The sequence below is a fragment of the Scardinius erythrophthalmus genome (genome assembly GCF_964197995.2).
Source record: "Scardinius erythrophthalmus genome assembly, chromosome: 17".
Taxonomy (NCBI): domain Eukaryota; kingdom Metazoa; phylum Chordata; class Actinopteri; order Cypriniformes; family Leuciscidae; genus Scardinius; species Scardinius erythrophthalmus.
This window is the reverse complement of record NC_138237.1, coordinates 20,671,051-20,695,420: the sequence shown is the minus strand read 5'-3', so window position 1 is coordinate 20,695,420 and position 24,370 is coordinate 20,671,051. Positions and strand designations below refer to the sequence as shown.

General features: G+C 39.2%; 1 protein-coding gene across 7 annotated transcripts in view; it reads left to right on the top strand.

Moving 5' to 3' along the window:
- Positions 1–24,370, top strand: part of ankhd1 (ankyrin repeat and KH domain containing 1) — a gene marked incomplete at its 5' end in the record, with an annotated part of 60,703 nt that overhangs the window by 27,772 nt on the left and 8,561 nt on the right. For 3 of the 7 annotated variants that reach the window (XM_081391309.1, XM_081391308.1, XM_081391310.1), the window contains 18 exons: positions 11,294–11,450; positions 11,720–11,882; positions 12,808–12,955; positions 13,115–13,348; positions 14,107–14,201; positions 14,297–14,534; positions 15,990–16,181; positions 16,270–16,379; positions 16,509–16,596; positions 17,830–17,957; positions 18,065–18,208; positions 18,399–18,501; positions 19,420–20,292; positions 22,283–22,416; positions 22,574–22,685; positions 22,776–22,921; positions 23,041–23,183; positions 23,325–23,538. In XM_081391309.1, coding sequence (XP_081247435.1) covers positions 11,294–11,450; positions 11,720–11,882; positions 12,808–12,955; positions 13,115–13,348; positions 14,107–14,201; positions 14,297–14,534; positions 15,990–16,181; positions 16,270–16,379; positions 16,509–16,596; positions 17,830–17,957; positions 18,065–18,208; positions 18,399–18,501; positions 19,420–20,292; positions 22,283–22,416; positions 22,574–22,685; positions 22,776–22,921; positions 23,041–23,183; positions 23,325–23,538 — 3,422 coding nt within the window. The remainder of the gene's footprint in view (positions 1–11,293; positions 11,451–11,719; positions 11,883–12,807; positions 12,956–13,114; positions 13,349–14,106; positions 14,202–14,296; positions 14,535–15,989; positions 16,182–16,269; positions 16,380–16,508; positions 16,597–17,829; positions 17,958–18,064; positions 18,209–18,398; positions 18,502–19,419; positions 20,293–22,282; positions 22,417–22,573; positions 22,686–22,775; positions 22,922–23,040; positions 23,184–23,324; positions 23,539–24,370) is intronic. The other 4 variants (XM_081391311.1, XM_081391314.1, XM_081391313.1 and 1 more) reach the window with 3 other exon arrangements.

Here is a 24,370-nt window from a genome sequence, read left to right as displayed (position 1 = left end):
ACAACTAAGGGGGCTGTTCTACTGAATTGCAAATGTTGGATTGAATTTATAGTTTAATAAACAAGTAGTTAATATGTACTTACAGTTTAGACACAATATTGACACTTTTTGTTCTATTTCACTGACAAAATAGTTACAAAATAAAAGCAACACTCAATGTTTCAGCCTCTCGAATGATATCGTTTTAATGAATGATTTAATGACTAATTTATTAAAGGGGTGGTTCAGGATTTTGGACATCGGACCTCATTTCCAAGTTAGCCTGTGTGTTATTTATCAGTGGAGACAGTTTTCAACATTTTTCATCCAGTCCTTCCAGTTGCATAGTTCGCCTATGCTAGGCTAGCGCGAGTCAACGGTAACTGCTAGCCTGCCATTAAAAATAGTTTTACCCACTCCACAGTTCACCAAAATCAAATAAATCATAACGCCAGACTATCGATGTAAATGTCTGTTGAGAGAATAATGTTAGAAATCAAACTACTCTTGCATCTCAATGATCGTTTACATTTACAGGAACTAGTTTCTCAGCAGCGGCAGAATTTTACTTTGCTCCGGTTATACTGCGCCGAAAAGTAAACACAGATGACATTTACATCGATAGTTTGCCGTTATAATTTATTTGCTTCTGGTGTACTGTGGAGTGGGTAAAACTGTTTTGATGGCTGGCTAGCAGTTACCGTTGACTCGCGCTAGCCTAGCACCGGCGAACTATGCAACTGGGAGGACTAGATGAAATTTTTTGAAAACTGTCTCCACTGATAAATAACACCCAGGCTAACTTGGAAATGAGGTCCGATGTCCAAAATCCTAAATCACCCCTTTGAGACGTTACTTGGTGGTATAAAAAGTTGTCCTTTAATAAAGGTAAATAACGCCCTTGGGTAAATATCACAAATATGCAGATTTAAGTATGTAAAAGCTGATAGAACACTGAGAAAATTGCTTCAGAATAAATTATATTTACTTATGAGACCCACCATTTAAAAATTTTATATTTAAAAAAAAAAAAGAGTAGATTATATTATAAAGAGTATATTAAAAATATCCATATTTAAAGCTTTATCGACTAAAATAACTAGCTTCCGGTAGATGGCCTATGCAAGTCGACTGACGGCAAAAGAGTAAGACTTGACGGTGCATGACGTAGGAGTAGCGTAAGCTTTGACACCTCTCGCGGTTCAAACAAACAGGGCTGGGCAACTGTGTGCATCAAGTTCAAGGGTTACTCTTTTGGCCTAAATCGATGCGTAAGGCCGTCTGCCGGAAGCTAGTTATTTTAGTTGATAAAGTTTTGAATATGGATATTTTTCTTACACGATCTTAAGAAGACATTAAAGAGATCAATTCAGTATTTGCATGCTGTCAAGATGTGGCTTTCTGGGCATGCGCTTCGGATGTGCGAGTTATTTTCGCATCTTCTTGCGCTTGAATGTTTAAAGGAGTCCTATTATGCTTTTTCACTTTTTCAACTTTAGTTAGTGTGTAATGTTGCTATTAGAGCATAAAAAAGATCTGCAAGGATACAAAGCTCAAAGTCCACTCCAAAGGGAGACATTCTATTTAACCTGTTAACCGTTGCCAGAGCGCGGGCGCACTGAAGCGTTTTTTTTATAAATAGTTCAAAGTTACTATCAGATTTAATGTTATACCTTGACAAACTATACATCATTACAGAGATATAAGACTCAAGTTTCAGAATTTGACCACTATTGTATTCTGAGAAACTTATAGCGACAGTTATTTCTTAATTTGTGTCAGGAGTTATGAAATGAAAAAATGAGTCGATACCTTTGATATGAATTATGCGCGTCAGCCGCTTTCATTCATAAAAAAACTCCCGTGCCGTCGTCATGACAGCGATACACAAAACAACGTCCTTCCGGGCTTTTAGCTAAAAAATGTGCAGATTTGGAGAAATATTGATATATTCTCATAGGTTTACGTCAGATTTCTATAGACAGGAATAATATTTATTGAATTTATACCCAAATGCGTCGATGTAATCATTATGAGCGTTTGTATACTCTGTTAATGTGTTTTCAATTCATACCAATAGCCTGAGGGCGCCCTCGCCGCCCTGTGCACAGTATTAGAACATGAAGAAGTGCCATAATCATGTGACAATCCAGGAAGCCTCGAACACACACACAGCTAACAACAGATCGCGCTGTAACTATGGCTGTAACATGGAGATACAGTCGTTTTGAAGACAATAAACATGTTTGCTATGATATTTGAGTTACCTGTGTTTTTCAATCCATGCCAGGTATTTCCATAATAATAGATTATATTTATAATGTAATGCTAATCTATATAGACTATCATTGTGCAGAACAGTATACAATAGTATATTTTCTGTCTGATTTTTTTATCTGAAGCCAAATTAGATCCCAGAAAATTATTTAATATACTCGATTTGCTTTATAAAGTAAGTTTATAAGCACAAACATGGTTTTAATCTCATAAATTGTCGTGTATTGATGGTGTGCTAAGCTAACATGCTAGCTAGCCCATAGGTGCACCTGCCACCTAGAAGTTATATTTTTATTATTTTTTGAATGCTTACTGAAATGTTTCTTTATTCAAGAAATGCATTTAAAACAGTTTAGAATGTAAGGGTGAACTTTGAGAAAAGAAATTAGTGACTGAAACCATATGAATAGCCTGTGAATAGCCAGTCGTTAGTAACTATAATGCAGACAAAAGAAATGCATATTTACAGCCATAACCAGGCTGGAGAAGTGTGAATGTGTGCAGGGGGAGACTGGGACTGAATGGGGTTCGTCTGCACCACAAAACAATAAAGACAATATACTGCATAGATGGTAAGAAGATGACAATAAATATCAGTAGCATTTTAGCATCAAATCAAAATAAAGTCACATGACATGGTCTTGAAAAACATTTCACTAAATACAGAGTTTTGGACTTATTATCTTAAGATTTTAAACATAAAATGTTTAGACATGTGGCATTAGCTGTAGTGCATTTCTAGATTGCTCCAGGGCCAACTTCAATTTTATTTCCATGAGGATGTTTCATAAAAAATAATTTCTAATAACTTTACAAAACTTTGAAGCTATTTATAACAATTTTTGTCATTATGACAATAATTAATTCTACATTACAATAAACTGCCAGGTGTCAGCTTTCAAATGAGATCATACTTGTGCTTTTAGTACAAAGGGTTCATGAACTGTATCTGTTTCAGTTTGGGTATGTCATTTCTTGGGATTTTTCAAAAGTGGGGTTGCAGCTTAACAGGTTAACAGAATTAACCATGTTTTTGTGATCGATTACTGTTTGTAGTTTTCTGACGAAGGTCATGATTAAATGTTGGATAACATCGTATCTATAATGTATAAGAAAAACATATGGTGCAGTCGGTGCATGAAATCCGATCTGGACGATCCTCTTGTTTGTTAACAATAACATTGTCAGGGGCTGAATCGGGCTCGAATTAAATTGAAATTGCCGCCATCTATTATATTTACACTAGAGCGAGCAGAAGAACTCGCAGTTATGGAAGGGCAGGACATTTCCAGAACACACGCTAAGTGCTGCCAATCACAACACATTGGGCTAGCTAACCAATTACAGCAATTTCGTATTTTGAAAGATTCGCGTCAGACTGGGGAGAGAGGAGCTGTAATGTAAAATATGTAAAAAAAATTGTTTTTTGAACAATCAAGCATGAAAGCATATTTTAGTACACCCCAAAAACAAAATCAAGACTTCGTAAAAGGCCGTAATAGGACCCCTTTAAATTGGCAAGGCTTAAAAACACGTGCAAATGATCAACTTTCATTACGATGCAGCACTGGTCCGATTGGGACAGTGACAGTTCTGTCAACTCTTGGCCTTCGGGCAGTCCTTATTGTCGAGCCCAGCATTTAGATCTAGCGCATCAATTCTCTTTACGTCGCATGTGTAGGCTATGTCTTTCTCTTTCTCTCACATTGCATGTGTGTGAGAGAAAGCGACAGAGGGCACTCTCAGCCAAGCAGCAATGAAATTATGTCTGCACTAAACTTATTTTTTGCCTCTAACTCAATCACAGGCATCTGAAATTGTTCAATTTACTAGCCATTGGCTAATTAAAGACTTAGTCGCCTAGCATGAAATTTGTTTTCATGTTAGTTATTTACTGGCATTGTAGAGGGTTGTAACAGACTGATAGATTTTCAAAATATTTACAAGAAGTTGCAGCCCTAACAAAAAAGCAGTTCTTTTTCAAAACTACAGAGTGCAGCCACAATGTTAATCTGTTTCTCTTAAATGTAAATTTTATTATGAACAAAAAGCAGGCGTTGTATCTGGGTCTCTCGGCTAAAAAGCTCACGGTTACAGTATATATAGATCTACTACTGATTGAGCAGCACAGAGTTTTTTTGAGATCACACAGAAATATCTGTATACAGAGAGCTAGCACTTAATATAGCCCTGCAAATCCTTAAACCGGTTTATTTTTACATTCTGTAGTGTTTTCTCCTTAAGGCTCACTGTGAGCTTTTGTTGCATACAAGTGCTGATGGGCTCAGGGTCAGTGTCACATGGTTTGTGTGCATAACATTTTATAATTGTTTTATTATAAACTAGAAAACTGGTGCCATGTTCTGTTGAGCTAGCCTGTGTTGTGCCGTTGTGTGTGTGTGTGTTAGGGATGAGTTGGTTTGGGTGAGGCCCAGCGTGTTAGGCCTGATTCTCTACACTAGCCTGCCCTGCCCCGTGAGCGGATAGTTATCTCGCAGAGGAACCAAAGGGGAGATTAGTAGCAACAATGGATTTCCATACAGCAGCAGCAGCATCGCTCATGACTCAGCACTGGCCTTTAGTACACTTGTGTACTTTCTGTGTGTGTGTGTCTTCATCTGTGTCCATGAGCATCACTATTGCTTTTTCCATCTGTGCAGAGCTTGTGAACGTGTGTCTCTTTCTGTCTGGTCGTTTGTTTCTGTGTGCTTTGTCTATTTTGCTCTTAATTGTGCGCCTGTTATGCTGTTCATAAGTTACCTACTGTTTACACATGCTTTGACGTGTTTTCATTCCACCTGAACCACACTATTGTGACTGAACACATCTATACCACGTGTTTTACCTGCTACCACGAGCATTATCTGTTTTACGTCATCATAGCAAAGCAAATACTGCTCTTCCTGGTTGAGGTTAAATCACTTGAAATCTAACACTGTACAGTTGGCTAGTGGTATATGCTCAAATACAGCTGTTATCATGAAAATTCAAGGTGGAATTAAAAAAAAATTTTTAATTGCTAATTAAATTTGAGGGTTGGGAGTGGTGCATAACATACACATTTCAAGGCGTAAATGGCCCTTGTTTGACAGAGTTTAGAGGTCGACCGATATCTGCCGAAAATAGCCTTTATAACTTTCAGCAAAAATTAACTTTTTTGTATGTTTTGCAAATCCTGTTTGCTGTGACTAGATCTGCTGTCATCTATATTTTTATCCTCACTTTAACACGTCTGTATTTATGGATGGGTCGTTGAATCATTGACTCTCACGATTCATTTAACCTGTTAACCGTTGCCAGAGCGCGGGCGCACTGAAGCGGTTTTTTTTATAAATAGTTCAAAGTTACTATCAGATTTAATGTTATACCTTGACAAACTATACATAATTACAAAGATATAAGACTCAAGTTTCAGAATTTGACCACTATTGTATTCTGAGAAACTTATAGCGACAGTTATTTCTTAATTTGTGTCAGGAGTTATGAAATGAAAAAATGAGTCGATACCTTTGATATGAATTATGCGCGTCAGCCGCTTTCATTCATAAAAAAACTCCCGTGCTGTCGTCATGACAGCGATACACAAAACAACGTCCTTCCGGGCTTTTAGCTAAAAAATGTGCAGATTTGTAGAAATATTGATATATTCTCATAGGTTTACATCAGATTTCTATAGCCTAGACAGGAATAATATTTATTGAATTTATACCCAAATGCGTCGATGTAATCATTATGAGCGTTTGTATACTCTGTTAATGCGTTTTCAATTCATACCAAAAGCCTGAGGGCGCCCTCGCCGCCCTGTGCACAGTATTAGAACATGAAGAAGTGCCATAATCATGTGACAATCCAGGAAGCCTCGAACACACACACAGCTAACAAGAGATCGCGCTGTAACTATGGCTGTAACATGGAGATACAGTCGTTTTGAAGACAATAAACATGTTTGCTATGATATTTGAGTTACCTGTGTTTTTCAATCCATGCCAGGTATTTCCATAATAATAGATTATATTTATAATGTAATGCTAATCTATATAGACTATCATTGTGCAGAACAGTATACAATAGTATATTTTCTGTCTGATTTTTTTATCTGAAGCCAAATTAGATCCCAGAAAATTATTTAAAATACTCGATTTGCTTTATAAAGTAAGTTTATAAGCACAAACATGGTTTTAATCTCATAAATTGTCGTGTATTGATGGTATGCTAAGCTAACATGCTAGCTAGCCCTAGGTGCACCTGCCACCTAGAAGTTATATTTTTATTATTTTTTGAATGCTTACTGAAATGTTTCTTTATTCAAGAAATGCATTTAAAACAGTTTAGAATGTAAGGGTGAACTTTGAGAAAATAAATTAGTGACTGAAACCATATGAATAGCATGTGAATAGCCAGTCGTTAGTAACTAATGCAGACAAAAGAAATGCATATTTAGAGCCATAACCTGGCTGGAGAGGTGTGAATGTGTGCAGGGGGAGACTGAGACTGAATGGGGCTCGTTTGCACCACAAAACAATAAAGACAATATACTGCATAGATGGTAAGAAGATGACACTAAATATCAGTAGCATTTTAGCATCAAATCAAAATAAAGTCACATGACATGGTCTTGAAAAACATTTCACTAAATACAGAGTTTTGGACTTATTATCTTAAGATTTTAAACATAAAATGTTTAGACATGTGGCATTAGCTGTAGTGCATTTCTAGACTGCTCCAGGGCCAACTTCAATTTTATTTTCATGAGGATGTTTCATAAAAAATAATTTCTAATAACTTTACAAAACGTTGAAGCTATTTATAACAATTTTTGTCATTATGACAATAATTAATTCTACATTACAATAAACTGCCAGGTGTCAGCTTTCAAATGAGATCATACTTGTGCTTTTAGTACAAAGGGTTCATGAACTGTATCTGTTTCAGTTTGGGTATGTCATTTCTTGGGATTTTTCAAAAGTGGGGTTGCAGCTTAACAGGTTAAAGCTGCAGATTCAGCGAAACAGCGATACACCACCCACGGTAGATAATCAATTAATTTATACAATGAAACATTACATTTTTATTTAATTTCTGTAGTATTCCTTTTAAGGTTTTCAGCTATGTCTAACAGTATTTAGGTAAAGCACTCATTTCACTTTTATTTTTATTTTATTGTATTTATTTGTGCTTGTAATTTGTAAATTGTCTTTTTTTGTAAATTCAATTTGTTAATTCTTAACCAAATGCATCCTATATTAGATCAATCTATGTTTATACACATACATACATACATACATACAGTATCTCACAAAAGTAAGTACACCCCTTACATTTCAATAAGCATTTTAGTATATCTTCTCAAGTGACAATACTATAGAAATGAAACTTGTATATTTTTTAGAGTAGTCAATGTGCTGCTTGTATAACTGTATATATTTACTGTCCTCTGAAAATAACTCAACATACAGCCATTATATCCACTCCTCCACAATGACATCACGGAGCTGCTGGCTGTTAGACACATGGCGCTTCTCCACCTTCCGCTTGAGGATGCCCCTCAGGTGCTCAGTAGGGTTCAGGTCTGGAGACATACTTGGCCACTCCATCACCCTCACCTTCAGCTTCCTCAGCAAGGCAGTTGTCATCTTGGCGGTGTGTTTGGGGTCATTATCATGCCGTTTGTCCCAGTTTCTGAAGGGAGGGCATCATGTTCTGCTTCAGAATGTCACAGTACATGTTGGACTCCATGTTTCCCTCAATGAGGCACAGCTCCCCAAGTACCAGCAGCACTTATGCAGCCCCAGACCATGATGCTACCACCATCATGCTTGACTGTAGGCAAGACACAATTTTCTTGGTACTTTTCACCAGGGAGTCACCACACATGCTGGACACCATCTGAGCCATTCAAGTTTATCTTAGTCTCATCAGGCCACAGGACATGGTTCCAGTAATTCATGCTCTTGGACAGGTTGCTTTCAGCAAACTGTTTGCGGGCTTTCTTGTGAGCCAGCTTCAGAAGAGGTTCTGCTTCCTTCTGGGACGACGGCCATGCAAACTGTCTTGTTGCAGTGTGCGGCGTATGGTCTGAACACTGACAAGCTGACCTTCCGCTTCTGCAACCGCTAAAGCAATGCTGGCAGCACTCATGTGTATGTTTTTTGAAGCCAGCTTCTGCACCTGATGCACAGCATGAGGACTCAACTTCTTTATTTGACCCTGGCGAGGCCTGTTCCCGAGTGGAATCTGTCTTGGAAAACCTCTGTATGACCCTGGCCTATATTGTAACTCAGTTTCAGGGTGTTACCAATCTTATAGCCTAGGTCATCTTTGTGGAGAGCAACAATTCTAATTCTCAAATCCTTAGAGTTCTTTGCCATGAGGTGCCATGTTGAACATCCAGTGGTCAGTATGAGAGAATTGTTCTTGAAGCACAAATTTTAACTGCTCTAATACAAGATACACAAATTTGTATGGTCCTGTCTATGGATGGGTTGGTATGAAAATTATATATCATGATAATAGTGACCCAAATTATCGCGATTATCAATATTATCATGGTTTTGTTAAAACGAGATGAAAGTGTTCAAAAAGAGTTGATGCTCACACTGAAGACATTTCAACAAGTTTTATATTTGAAAATCAACAAACAACAAATAAAACAAGCAGCTCTATGCACTTTTTAAAGCATTTCCTTCCTTATAATGACGGTCGTCGATAGCAACGCATTATAACACCGCGCACATCCATTGTAACGGCCACCTAGTGTTAAGGAGTGTTCATGACATGAATGTTGATGTGCCTTTAAGATAAATTCTTCTATGGCGTACGTTATTGTATGCATGCTGTTTTTATGTGAGCGCGCACGCACAGTGAGAGTGAGATTGATCACGCAAAGAGGAAGATGACTGCTCTACTGCTGACCGTTGTTTTATTATAATGTGTTTACTTCCACTTTGATTTGTAGCGTGTTTTAGAGTGTTTTCTTTTCCCTTTTAACATTCGCTCTTCGACATGTATGTGAAGAGTGTGCTTAACTGAGAGAAAACATCTATAAAAGTCTCGTGGCACTACCAGTTCATTTGCACTGTCATTCTTCATCTGGGCAGACTTCAAACTCTCTGACAGACCAGACGTTACACAACGGACGCGCTCTCTCATTTCATTCAAATACAACTTGCCGTCTTGCGTCTCCGTTTTTAATTGAAAATTGATAAATCAGAGTTGATTTATTATTTACAGAGTTTGATAATATTGTTGTGATCATCTTGTCTGAACGATTTTGTATGCTGTACATGATTTATAAAAAGGTAAGAAAACATTAATCTCAATTCAATGTCCCCGTAATTGTGGCAAAAAAAAAAAAAAAAATCGGTGTAATAAGTGTATAATGAATATAAATTATTATCCCTTAAATGTCACTCTTAATAGTCTTGTTTGAACTTGTTCGTTCGTCTTTGGCTCAACCACTTGCTGCGAACTTTTCTTTGTGGAAGCCTCACGTTTATTGATATAAAATAGTTCAACTTAAAACAACATTTCATGCCCAATTATTTCCCAGACGTAGTTTTGGTATTGAGGTCAAAGTTAACTTGCCTTGCGTTCGCTATACAACAGTGGGTGATGGTCACACAAGACGACTCGGCAGATCTAAAGTTTCCCCCTATTGCAGCAACTTTTTCTTGTGCATGTTCTGCTGACAGGGTGACCATCCTCGATTAAGTTTCCCTCAGGACTTTTGTTAAAGCCAAAATATGACCACACCTCAGAATTGGTTCTTTTAAAAGGCTGAAAAATCTCCTGAGCACGGTCACTGCCTTCCGCAATTCCTTCTTGAATAAAAAAAATAACATTGCGCCTGCGGCTGCGTCAGAATGTTGCTGGCTGAACAGGATCTAAAATCGCGATAATCAAACACGGTTATAATGATAATTAAATTTTAAACGATATTACTAACCGTCAGTACATTTTATTGTGGTTTATCGTGAAACCGGTAATCGTCCCATCCCTAGTCCTGTCAAGCAGACAAAAACATGAACATGATGAATAGGGCATGTGGCTTTACATGGTTAAACGACATACAGCTATTATCACTTAGGGTGTACTCACTTTTGTTGCCAGCTATTTTGACAATAATTGCTGTATGTTGCCAACACATTGCACATTGACCACTCTAAAAAAATCCAAGTTTAATTTCTATAGTATTGTCCCTTGAGAAGATATACTAAAATGTTTGCTGAAATGTGAGTGGTGTACTCACTTTTGTGAGATACTGTGTATGTATACACAAAATAAACACAATATTACTACTTACATAGTCATGAAGTTATTGTAATGAAGGCATAACATTTATGCAATCTTTGCACTTATAGCCTACTTAAAATTTGACTCATTTGGCCTTTTTTATAAAAAAACATTTCAAATTACATAGTCAAAATAATTTGCAGCATGCTTGATTGCCAATCGATAGGGACAGTCCTGTTTATTGATAACCATTTATCTGCTTGAGTGCCGCAGGGAGCAAAGATATTTCAGAATACAAGTCTGCTGTATTTTGGTACTTTTTAAAGTTAGTAATCACATTGAGAACAGAATCATCTTTTGGAGATTTTTATTCTCACAATACACTGCATGCATTTTGGACTGAGTCTCTGTCCCATTACTGGCATACAAGGCAATATAAATAACATAGTAAATATGGACTTTAAATCTAGCATCCAGTAAACTGGAAATTGTTTTCTCCCCACCTTGGTTATTGGTATCAACAAAATGCATTATCGGTCAACCTCTAATAAATATCTTTCTTTTTTTATGGGAAAATCATTATAATTTGTTTGAGCATTTATAGTGTTATGCCACTCAAACTCTATGGGAGCTTTGAAATTTAGTTTTCGACATAAGTTTATACATGACTAAAACTGCATGGTGTGAATTTGGCTAACCGACCGTTGTATTTCCTGTGTGTGAGCGTGTTGGGCCTGTACTAACCATGGATGCGTTTGTTCTTGCTGGATGGCGTGTGGTGCTGGTGTGGGGCTGGATGCTACAGGCATTGGTAAACTCTCCACTGCCGATGGCAAAGCCTTTGCAGATCCAGAGGTGTTACGCCGCCTGACGTCGTCGGTGAGTTGCGCGCTGGATGAGGCCGCCGCCGCCCTCACCCGCATGAGGGCCGAAAACACACTCAACGCCAGCCAGGCCGACAAGTAGGCATCTTTTCTCACACATACAATTTATTTTCCTGTGCCCACACATCATGATGCAACACTCATGTTCAACCAGCAAGAATAACTACATTAAAGCTAAAAGCTGAGCAATATTAAATGTGTTTTAAGCTTTGTCTGAATGTTTAAAGTGCACTTGATATTTGAAACCTCTGTAATTAGACACAAGCAGCTGTATGAGTCTTCTTGTTCCTCCTTGAGTTAGAGTAGTTAGCTTAGCTTCGCCTGCACAGTCGCAGTAATTGTAGTAGTCTGGTTATTTTTAGCCGTAGCCTGGCTGAGGCCTGCTCGGACGGCGACGTGAATGCGGTGCGGAAGCTGCTAGACGAGGGACGCAGCGTCAACGAACACACAGAGGAGGGCGAGAGCCTGCTGTGTCTGGCCTGCTCAGCTGGATACTATGAGCTTGCACAGGTACCGTGTACAGACTCGGACACTTAGTGTTTTGTGCTACCAAACTTCCAAGCCTGAAGCTTTCCTTTTCAGTTGCTAACAGCCAAAACAACTCCTTGTCAAATGCATGAATGATTAAAAAAAATTCAATAATTAAAATCAAATAAATAATTGAAATGTTAAGTTAAGGTTGTGTGTGTAATTTCAGCACTTAAAGCAGTATTGAACTGAAAAAAAAAAAAAAAAAAAAATCAAATAAATTTCAGAAACATTTCCCTTCTGCCATTTTTTTTTCCTGACAAACAGGTAGTTGGCAAATCTCGGCAACATTATTTATATCATCGCTAAATGAATATCTATATTGTCACGTCTGTCTATCTATTTTAGCTCTATATATATAAAGTTAGATATATAGTTTGTCCAACTTTATCCACATGCATTCTGAACACTCACAGAGTTTGATATATATACTTATAGCAAATCTCAACTGCTTGTATTGTCGCAAAAGTAAACTATATTATCGCCGAGCTCTTGTCTTCTATATGCGACTGTAAGGCATGACGATATTAAGATATTATAAACATTAATGTCATGATTTTTTTTGTAAAGCTTCTTTGAAAACAATGTTTATTGTAAGTGCTATACAAATAAACTTGTCTTGGCTAGTCCCTGTTTATTATCTCATGATTTATGAGATTCTTATATTAAGTATTATCAAGGCTACTATACTTTATTATTTATACCTTGATACCTCAAATAGATTTTTTTTTCAAAACAAAACAAAACTTAACACCCTATTTCCAGACCAATTGTCCCATTCCTGACTGCGATTGGTTATGGTGCTGTTAGTGGTGAAGAAATTGCATGCTTTACCTTTAATTTTAATTGAAGCATGTACTGTGGTTATCTGAGAAGAATGTCTGTTGATTTGAGTTTGGGGTTGTAGGTCTTGCTGGCCATGCATGCTAACGTGGAGGACAGAGGGATCAAAGGAGACATCACGCCACTTATGGCTGCTGCAAGCGGTGGTTACGTTGACATCGTCAAACTGCTCCTAGTGCACGGAGCCGACGTTAACGCACAGTCCTCGACAGGTACGACAATATACAACCATTTTTTATAATAAATAAAAACAACAGTGTGAAATGAAAGTGGGCTGAAAAGATTAGAGGACATTTTCACTCTTGTGCAAGCCTACAAATGCATGCTTGCAAACACACCTTGTTCATCCATTGCCTTTCCCCTTCTTGCAGGTAACACAGCCTTGACATATGCGTGTGCAGGAGGCTTTCTGGATGTAGTAAAGGTGTTGCTGAAGGAGGGTGCTAACATTGAGGATCACAATGAGAATGGTCACACTCCGTTAATGGAGGCTGCCAGTGCGGGCCACGTGGAGGTCGCTCGTGTGCTCCTGGAGTATGGCGCTGGAATCAACACACACTCCAACGAATTTAAGGAGAGCGCACTCACACTCGCCTGCTATAAAGGTGCGTCTCATTGTATCATAGACTGTTTACATGCATAAGATAATTATCAGAAAATGGTCTTATTCTGGTTAAGGGAAGCAGATTAATGCACTAACAATCAGACTAAGAACTTAGAAATCTGAATGATGAAGTAGCCATATGCCTGTATTAGTCTGAATTTTGTATGTTGTAAAAAGCTTTTTCAGAAAATCCACTGTAACTGATCATTCATGTTTACCTGCACATTGAAACAAAGGTAAATCTGGGTGGTGATACTTAAATACAAGAACAATTTGCCTAATGGTATTGTAATAAATAGTATTTTTAATATTTCTAAAAAAAAAAAAAAAAAAAACCTTTCAAATCTTAGTTTATTTGAAATATGCTGTGTACAGGACCGAGGTCAGTAGGTCAATTTTTTTTTTTTTTTTTTTTTTTAAGAAAGTTATTCTTTCATTTAGCAAGGATGCATTAGATTTATCAAAAGTGACGGTAAAGACATAATGTTACAAAAATGTTTGTTTCATATAAATGCTGTTCATTTGAACTTTCTATTCATTAAAGAACCCATAAACTCTTACCGGAATATTCCAATATCTGTGGAGCATGTTATTTCTGTCCTTTCATAATAAAGACTTAACCAGAATATAGACCTTAAATGGACAATGATGTGCATGTAAATTCTGTTCATTGAAATAGTATGCTGAACTTTATATTATGAAATCAATCAGTTTGGTACATTTTGGAGTGATATTGACCGTATCCTGCCTGTTCCTCAGGGCACTTGGACATGGTCCGGTTTCTCTTAGAAGCAGGAGCCGACCAGGAGCACAAGACAGATGAGATGCACACTGCTCTCATGGAGGCCTGCATGGTAACACCAGCTTTTATGTTCACAGTCTCGTAGGTACTTCCTCTGATGTTTGTGCTGGTCTTTTGAGTTGTTATTCTCATGGTTGTCTTTTGTAGGATGGGCATGTGGAGGTGGCACGGCTGCTATTGGATAGTGGGGCACAGGTAAACATGCCTGCAGACTCATTTGAGTCGCCTCTAACGCTGGCTGCCTGCGGGGGTCACGTGGAGCTGGCAGCACTTCTGATCGAGAGGGGCGCCAACCTGGAAGAAGTGAATGATGAGGGCTACACTCCACTGATGGAGGCAGCTCGTGAGGGCCATGAAGAGATGGTAGCACTGCTCCTGGCACAAGGTACTGGGGTCATCTCAGTTTCGTAGACTTCGCTCTTAGGATTTAAGTCAATAACACAACCAGAATCCATTTAAAAAAGTAATACAATCTCAAAGGTAGGGATGGGCATGATTAATCGACGATCGATAATTGATCGTTAAGAATTTCGTCGATCACGTTTATTTGTTATCGATTAAACTAATGCAGGTTGCGTTGCGTAGTGTGAGTCTTGAACTTTAGCGCTGAGGTACCTGTGCATCCCGGCAACGTTAGTCCCTTCAGAGCGGGTGTTTTCGGCGGCTGGACTGGCTGTCACCAGGTTGCGGTCGCATCTGATCCCAGATCATGTCAACATGCTTATCTTTCTCAACAGAAATCAGTAGACTGGTGCAGAAGTTCTATGGGAACTTCATGCGTTTTCTCAGATCGGATAGCTATCTGATTTATCAAAACGATTCCATTTACACCTGGTCACATAAATGTGTTTTTGTGAAACGGATATAAATCCGATCTTGAATTCCCGCGCTATATGCATATTTAAATTGTTGCACGTCACCGAAAGCAACTGATATGAGCTGCATTTTATTGATCATCACCGAAATTAAATCAAAGACTGCAACAAGATATTGCGGCAACAGCCTTGGTAAGATCATTTCGGTTCTTTACTTTTAATGAAGATGATTGTGTGTTGATGAATGACTTTCACGTTGATTTGCGATAGTTTGTACGTTGGCTTGATGAATAGATGCTCATATGTGGTGATGCGTGTTGAAGTAGCGTCGTCATATCTGGCTATAACATGACATATAGCCTATAACATGTTTATTTCTTAGCATTTTTGGGATAAGTCAAATTTACATGTGGTTTCAACAACCAGATGCATTTACTCTTGTCCAGTTTCGTCTGGAATGCGTCTCAGATCTCCTCCTGAAGTGGTTTGAGCGATCGGGTTTAAATCCGTCTCGAATGCGTTTCGGAGGGCATTTACATTTGGTCTTTACACGATCGGATAGCCATCCGATCACAGAAAACGGATGAAGTGGCCATGGGTCTCTGTTTAAGAACGCCGGCTCGCAGCTGCAGGTTACGCTGTTTTAGAGCACCGCAGGGCATATCTTCAAGTCTACCGAACGTCCAGTTTCACTGCCACAAGTTGATCTTGTAATAAGATCTCATTGAGGACAAACAAACTGTATTTTTGTATTTTCATTGCATTTTTAATTTATAAAAAGTTAAAGAAATAATGAATTTCAATATAAAAATATTAATGATTAATCGATAGTCGATCGTTAATTCTCCTGACGATCGTCTAAGAAAATTTAATCGAATGCCCATCCCTACTCAAAGGGATGAATTAGAAATACAAAGCTTGCTTTGTTAAAATTGTCTGTTTTCAAACTATCTGAATGTTAAGTTTCCTTTTCAAGTTCATTCTTGTTCACGAACTGAAAATTGGTCTTTATTGTTTGGTTTTAGGTGCAAATATTAACGCTCAGACAGAGGAGACGCAGGAGACTGCGTTGACTCTAGCATGTTGTGGAGGTTTCCTAGAGGTGGCTGATTTCCTCATCAAAGCTGGGGCGGACATTGAGTTGGGTTGCTCAACCCCACTCATGGAGGCTGCACAGGAGGGGCATTTGGAACTGGTCAAATACTTGTTGGCTGCAGGTAAGGCTTTGCTTTAGATATAATTCTTCAAATTTCTTTCTCCTGCATATGACGTAATGTGTTCACAGACTTTTCTCTCTCTGTTCAGGAGCTAATGTCCATGCCACAACAGCCACGGGTGACACAGCTCTGACATATGCGTGTGAGAATGGACACACGGATGTGGCCGACGTGCTGCTGCAAACAGGGGCTGACCTGGTTTGTGGATATCCTGATTTACCATGATTGCATTTTTTTTTTTTTTTTTCATTTTTTTTTTTTTTTTTTTTCATTTTGAGATTTATACAATTAAAGCCTGTTTAGAGATGACTGGTCTCTGTTTCTCAGGAACATGAATCAGAAGGGGGCAGGACTCCATTGATGAAAGCAGCCAGAGCAGGACACCTGTGCACTGTGCAGTTTCTCATCAGCAAAGGCAAGTTGTGAAGTCCCAAACTAGGGCTGCAACAAACAATCAATGAGATTGACAATATATGATGATGATAAAAATAATGAATTTCATCACCAATTAATTGGCTCTTTGCAATCAGCATAGTGAACATTCATCAGGGACACCAGTTTGCTGCAGAAAAATACTTGCATGGGGTCACTTAATGTTAAATGTTTAAGGTCATGAGCTTTTGGCCTGTTTACACCTGGTCACTTCATGTGTTTTTACTTATCGAATATCTCTGATTTGTTAAAACGGTTCCATTTATACGGCCACATAAATGTGTCTCCACAAAACGAATATAAATTCAATCTTCAATTCCGCCGCTATATGCAAATTTAACGGAGTTCACATCAACGAAAGCAACAGATATGAGCTGCATTTTATTTATCATCAGCTAATTTCAAGATCAAAGACCGCAATAGGAGAGAGCGTGGCATCAGCACTGGTAAGATCATTTAGTCTAACTACTTTTAATGAAGGTGATTGTGTTTTGAGCGTCTCCGACTTTGTTTCATTTGTGGCAGTTTGCGCATCTGCTTGCTGAAGAGATACTCAGCTACTCATTTGTGACAATGCGTGTTGCATTAGCGCTGTCATATCTGACTATAACATGTCATATAGCCTATAACGGGCTCTCACATGTTTATTTTTTTACTTTTCCGGAGAAGTCAAATTTACATATGTGGTTTCAACAACCAGATGCTTTTATACTTGTCCAGTATAAAAAAGTTGATAGGTGCGTCCCAAATCGTGTACATTTTGTGGTATAAATAGTGTGAGTAGTGCATTGACACTGAAAATTCTAAAAAGAAAAAGTGCACTTTAAGTACCTGGATGATGGACTGGAAAAACAAAGTGTGAAACGTTGGACACTTCATGCACTTTACTGTTGCAGCTTTAATTACGTAGGGGAGAGACTCCGATGTTAAAAGACAAAATAAACGTAAACATAGTTCATACACTACATGGTTGAGTACATAGTGGATAAGCGTATCGTGCGTCATTTGGTACACAGCTATTGTTTTTGTTGTTTATGGCCCATATGACCATGCATTATAATAAATAAGGTTATGACATTTTAGATACAACGATTTTTTTTTTTATAACCATCAAATGATGAACCACTATAAATTATATTTTTATGTTGGCTTCTGCCCCCTTTGTTTCTTATTTTACATTGTATTTTAAAATTCAACCACACACTTTTGTCTGCAGGTGCTAATGTTAATAGAGCCACAGCCAACAATGATCACACAGTGGTTTCTCTGGCTTGTGCGGGGGGCCATCTGGCTGTTGTGGAGCTGCTGTTGGCCCATGGTGCTGACCCCACCCACAGACTGAAGGTGAGGGTTCCAGAGAATGACCCTGCCCAGATGCTAACGGATGATATATGGTCACACAAACTTTGGTCAGTCCCCTGTGTTAATCAGAGTTTCTCTTCTCCTCACAGGATGGCTCCACAATGCTGATTGAAGCTGCTAAAGGTGGTCACACTAATGTGGTGTCCTACCTGCTAGACTACCCAAACAACATCCTGTCAGTCCCTGCCCCAGACATGTCCCAACTCACACCGCCCTCTCATGACACTTCTCAGGTGAGCAGAAACATGCTTTACACTATCCAACAGTCTAAGCATCACTACAAATTACCCTCTTTAATTTACCTAATGCTTTGAGAGATTAAAATACCAATTTATAGAGAGCCAAGTGTATGCAACACGAATGTATATTATATAATAGTTTAAAGTTTTCTTTAATAGATTGTCAATTTTGTTTCACGTGCAGGCCCCTCGAGTCCCATTCCAAGCCCTGGCTATGGTGGTGCCCCCCCAGGAGCCAGACAGAGTGCCCTCCACCATCCCCACGCCCCCACCCGTTACAAGCAAAGGTTAGTTTGACTAGAATTTCTGGTAAAGTTATTCTAATCAACTGGATGTTTTGCTCAAGATGACGTACCACTTATCAAAGTGGCTATAGTCTTTTTGTTCACTGTCAGTGCAAATCTGATTTTTGTGCATATCCAGTTCAGAATCCAATCATACTTAGCATGTGTGAATGGCAAAAAAGTGTATTTTAGCACATCATTGCCATAGAAACAATGAAAGAAAGAAAACTAAAGAGTGCTACATAACACACAAATCGGATCTGAACAGTTGCAATACATAAGAACAGTCACTTATTTATCAGATTCCAGTCGGATACACAAATATTTGTATTTGGACTGACAGTGTGAACGTAGCCTTTATGAACTATTATTGTATCAATTCTCTGCCATTTCACAAATGAAGAATCCACTTTGTTTTCTGTCATCATATCACAATTGAATAATGCTTGGCCATGTTAAAAGGCAGCTTACACAATGAACTCTAGATGCATTGTGACAGGATCACCATAAGCATTTGAAGATGGTTTTAGATTTTGAATATTTGATGTAGTTGTAAATGCAAGTGCATTTTTGCCATTCCATATTCAGATAGGCAAGTAATACGCACGCTTATTTACGCTGCACATTATTGTATACATGACGCTACAGCGTTTGTGTTGCTGTTTCTTCTGCTCTCAACAAAAGACAACAGACACTGCTCTCATGCTTTAGATATATTGGAATGAAAGTCTTACTGCAGTCCAGATAAAAAACTTAAGCTATTCATTTTTTGTTTATCTCTTGTGTAAAGGGGGCCCATGAGTATCGAAATGCATTCAGTTGAGTAGAATAACTAGACTGTGTTGATGAGTTGCACTGTATGCATGATGTCTGGTTAATATCAGGTTTTTGGTTTGAGCATTAGTTTGGTTTTTCTCTTAGGTGCGTCCAAACAAAGGCTGAGCTCCCTTCAGAGCAACTCTGTGGCTTCGGGTGGCTTAGACGCTGACCTGCTGCCACCATTTCACTCGTACCAGCCTCTGGAGTGCATCGTAGAGGAGACGGAGGGCAAGCTGAATGAGCTGGGCCAGCGCATCAGTGCCATCGAGAAGGCCCAGCTGCAGTCACTCGAGCTCATCCAGGGTGAGCCGCTCACCAAAGACAAGATCGAGGAGCTAAAGAAGAGTCGCGAGGAGCAGGTGCAGAAAAAGAAGAAGATCTTGAAGGAGCTGCAGAAGGTGGAGCGGCAGTTGCAGCTGAAGACGCAGCAGCAGTTCACCAAAGAATATATGGAGACCAAGGGGCTCAAGGAGGAGCTGGGCCAGGCGGCAGGGGTGGAGATGCTCAGCACCCCCCTGCCCCTGCAGGCCACACAGCTGGGCTCTGACAACGAAAGTGAGGTTAATTGCAGAGAGGAGGACCACAGGCCCACCCCTACCAATGATGAGGATGAGGAGGACGAAGATGAGGACGAGTATGAAGATGACGTTGACTGTGCCAAGCTGCCACAGGTGGATACCATTCTGTACAGAGAGGCAACGCAGCCGCCGCCACCTCCGCCACCTCAGAACCAGGCCCTCCAGAGTCCCCCTCTGCTGACCAGCTTCGTTCCCATCCAGCCTCTGGCCCTGCAGCAGTCCACAGACTTCAGTAACGCAGAGTACCCGGGAAGCAGCAGCCCAGACCTGCAGAGGGTGTTGCTAGGTCAGCAGCTGACAGGGTTGGGGCCGGGGCTTCTTACACAGGCACCCGATGGACTCATGGTCGCCACACCCGCACAAACGCTCACAGATACGCTTGATGACATCATGGCGGGTAAGCTCACTGCAACCAGGGCTGCCTTTGCATCCCTTCAGGATGACAACCAGTGATAAGAAATGAAATGCCTAAATTCCTATTGGCTACTAATCAGCCTTTTGGCATTTGGCCCACTATGATTATACTAACATTTATGCATGATTGACAATATTTATGCTAGTCTACTCCCAAAAGTTTACTAAATTATATTTTTTAGAAGATGTACACATTTAAAGTTCAATCTTTCTCTCCTGGGAAATCAGACCAAAAATAGTGATGACCACAAATGGTTGTATATGAATTTATGGCCAATCAAAAGCTTTCGAGAATGCGAATATCCCTGCCCTAATATAAGCTGCTACTGACTAGAAATAGCTTATCATGATTAATAACTTTCATGCCAACTAAAATGTTTGGGAGTATAACAAAAGGGGATAAGGGAATGTCCTTCCCCAACTTCCTCTTTTTCCCCTCATTTTTATATGCTTTTTATTTTTATTAGGGCTGTCAAATTTAGCGCGTTAATAACGCGTTAACGCAAAATCATATTAACGGCACTAATTTTTTTAACGGACGATTAACGCAGCGCGTATTTTCTGTTTGACCCGTGGCCCAAAACCTAGTTGGAGAAATGCAGATACACAGTGTTGGCAACTTAGCCACATTGCAGACCCCTTTAGCGATTTTTTTCCCTTCAACAAAGCGCCCAAACCTTATTTAGTTTCTGAGAATATACCGGTACCGCCGGTACTGCTCTCCCAGCACGCGCGCGCCTCTCTCTCTCTCTCTCTCTCTCTCTCTCTCTCTCTCTCTCTCTCTGCGTCTCACGCGGAGGAGCAGCGCTTTAATTCAGTTAAACACAGATATTATGTTGCTTCTCTAATTTTACAAATATAGCCGAAATCAGAGCACGGATATTGTCTTTAGCTTATGTGTATTTGATTTCACCAGACGACGGCTCGATTATCAGAATTTTTGTGCAGATTAACGTCTTGGAAGGGAGAGCTGGTTATGTTTATTTGGTCGCGTTTCAGTCACCATTTCAAATTCATTCCGTTGTTTGACAACAGAAACAGTAAAATATACGTTTTATTGAGAATGTATTGAGAATTTAGCTTCATCAAAATGGGCACAGAGAGAGACAAACTACAATGTAATAATAAATGCTAAATGTACATTTAGCATTTTCAGAAGAGCTGCCCTGTCATGCAAAAATCTAAACATGTTTGTGTTAGTAAATTGCTCAGTGCAAAGAAAGAGAAGTAATGGGAACCTGGTATTTCTTTTTTCTTTCTACATGTGTCTAATAGACATGAACAAGTTCTTTGAAAAACATCTATGACCTTTGAAACATGTCTCGTCTTCATGCTATATTGACTATGGTTTCAATAATAAACATACATTTGCATAAAGCATCTATATTTATCAATGCCCACGTTGATTAGAGTATTACAAACTTGAAAAGTATTAATTTAAGGTATATTTAGAACAAATAAAAAAGGTGCGATTAAATGCGATTAATCGCGAGTTAACTCATGACAACCATGCGATTAATCGCGATTAAAAATTTTAATCGATTGACAGCCCTAATTTTTATTTTTATTTGCAATTGTAGTGATTTTAGTACAAGGGATACATTATTGCAGGATACACTGTTGTTTAATGTGTCTGAATCAAGTGTTGCTATGGTTAACTAAACTATTAAAAATTGTTTTGGTAAGTGAAGCTGGAATAAAATAAAAAAATTAGACGAAAAACCTCAAATTAAAAAGGTTAAACGAAAATCAGAAATTTCCTTGGCTAACTGAAATAAGTTTGTTGAAGTACTAAAATTACTAAAAATAAAGCTAAAGACAAATATTAAAAAACAAAACCTAATACAAATGATTACTAAAGATCACTAAACAAAATGAAAAATAAAAATTAAAGCTAATTTTAAATGTTAATAAATACTAAAATTGTATATTATTAATATTAAAATGCCACTGGTCTGTCTCTGTCTTTGCAGCTGTGAACAGCAGAGTGCCTGTGGTAAACACTACAACTTCGCCCTCCCCTCAGCCCTCCGTACAGACGCCCATCAACACAGTCTCCCCACCCTCCATGCTCCCTCTGTATCCCTCAGTGGACATTGACGCACATGTAAGACCATCTTCTCCGCATTTAACATCAACACAACAATCATATAACAGAAATGACTGCTGTGGAGCATTTGTAGACATGATAAAACTATGCATCAAATTGTCCATATTTGTCTTTAAGTGACATATTGAAGCGTCTTCATCTTTTTCCCCCTCAGACTGAGAGCAATCATGACACGGCACTGACCCTGGCCTGTGCAGGTGGCCATGAAGAACTTGTCTCAGTGCTCATTGCACGTGGGGCCAACATCGAGCACCGGGACAAGAAGGGTAAAAGGCTCCTTAATTTGTTGTGTGAAGTCTTATCTGTATGATATGTTTATAGAGATGTTGAGTGTTGCTCTTCATGTCTGCCGACAGGGTTCACTCCCCTAATTCTAGCGGCTACTGCGGGCCATGTGGGTGTGGTGGAGATCCTGCTGGACAAGGGAGGGGACATTGAAGCTCAGTCTGAGAGGACCAAAGACACCCCTCTGTCCCTCGCCTGCTCAGGTGGCAGACAAGAGGTACCCTAACAGTTTTAGCTCCACCTCTTCACCAGATAAGCTTTTAAACCCTCAAAAATGCCCCTGGACTTGGAACTTGGAAGTCTTGGAAGTTTGTTAATTTATCTTCATCTTTGCAGGTGGTGGAACTGCTGTTGCTTCGCGGGGCTAATAAGGAGCACCGTAACGTTTCAGACTACACACCGCTAAGCTTGGCGGCCTCAGGGGGCTATGTCAACATCATCAAGATCCTTCTGAATGCTGGTGCTGAGATCAACTCTAGGTCAGAACATCTGCTGCTATTGGTTTAATCAGGTGTCTTAAGACTTGTATTAGGAAGCATTAAGACACTGTATGAACTATTTTCTCTATCTCTTTTTTTTTTTCTTCTCTCGTTTGATCTCTTCTCTCGTTTCTCTTTCAGGACTGGCAGTAAGCTGGGCATTTCTCCGCTCATGTTGGCGGCCATGAACGGCCATGTGCCTGCAGTGAAGCTGCTGTTGGACATGGGGTCTGATATCAATGCACAGATTGAGACCAATCGTAACACAGCACTGACCTTGGCTTGCTTCCAAGGCAGAGCAGAGGTTGTCAGCCTGCTTCTGGACCGGAAGGCCAACGTGGAACACCGTGCCAAGGTCCGTAATCACTTTAGCACATTGTTACTTGGGCAGTGAGGTCCTTGAGTAGGGCTGCACAATATTTAAGAAAACTGCATAATACAATAACAATAATGCTTCAAGTGCGTGAAATCATTTTAAATCCTATTTAAATATATTCTAAAACTATGGAAGCTTGTTTCCGCCACAGAATAAAAAAATCTATTTTTTCCTTACAATTGCGAGTTTACATCGCTGAATCTGATTCTTGTGTGTAAAAAGTAACTGTACACATAAGAGATGGAAAGATGCAGATAACTATACATTATTTAATGTTATTTCTATTCGTTATGATATTGATATGTATTGTTGTTGTCAAGTAAGCTTTATAATGCTTTCCCCGTTGCGAGCATGTGCGCTCCCCTAAACTGTCCAGGTGCTGCACTGCTCTCGCAGTTGACTACTGTGCATTTTTTCCCGAAAATATCACGTTATTAACAACCCTTTAGAAAACGTAATTCCTTTGTGGATCCTCCTGATCTGCTCGTTTGTCTTTTACCAGTGTCTCAGTCTCACTCACGCTGCACGTGAGTTAACCACACCCACTTATTTACATGCTGCGGTATATACAGAAAATAAATCTGTTACGGTTGACATTTTATAAAGGTGGCTTTCTGCTGCTTGCAAATGGATTCTTTTGAGGAGACAGCAGATTGGTTTTGGTACACCAAATATGCTCCCGGGTCCACATGACAGCTTTCACATTACCATGCCCCGTTTCGAACTAAGCTGCCAGTATGACAGCACCCTCAGACTAGTTTGCCTTGAGTGCGCCACAATGGCTTGTTGATTCTCGCATACGTCATTGTAG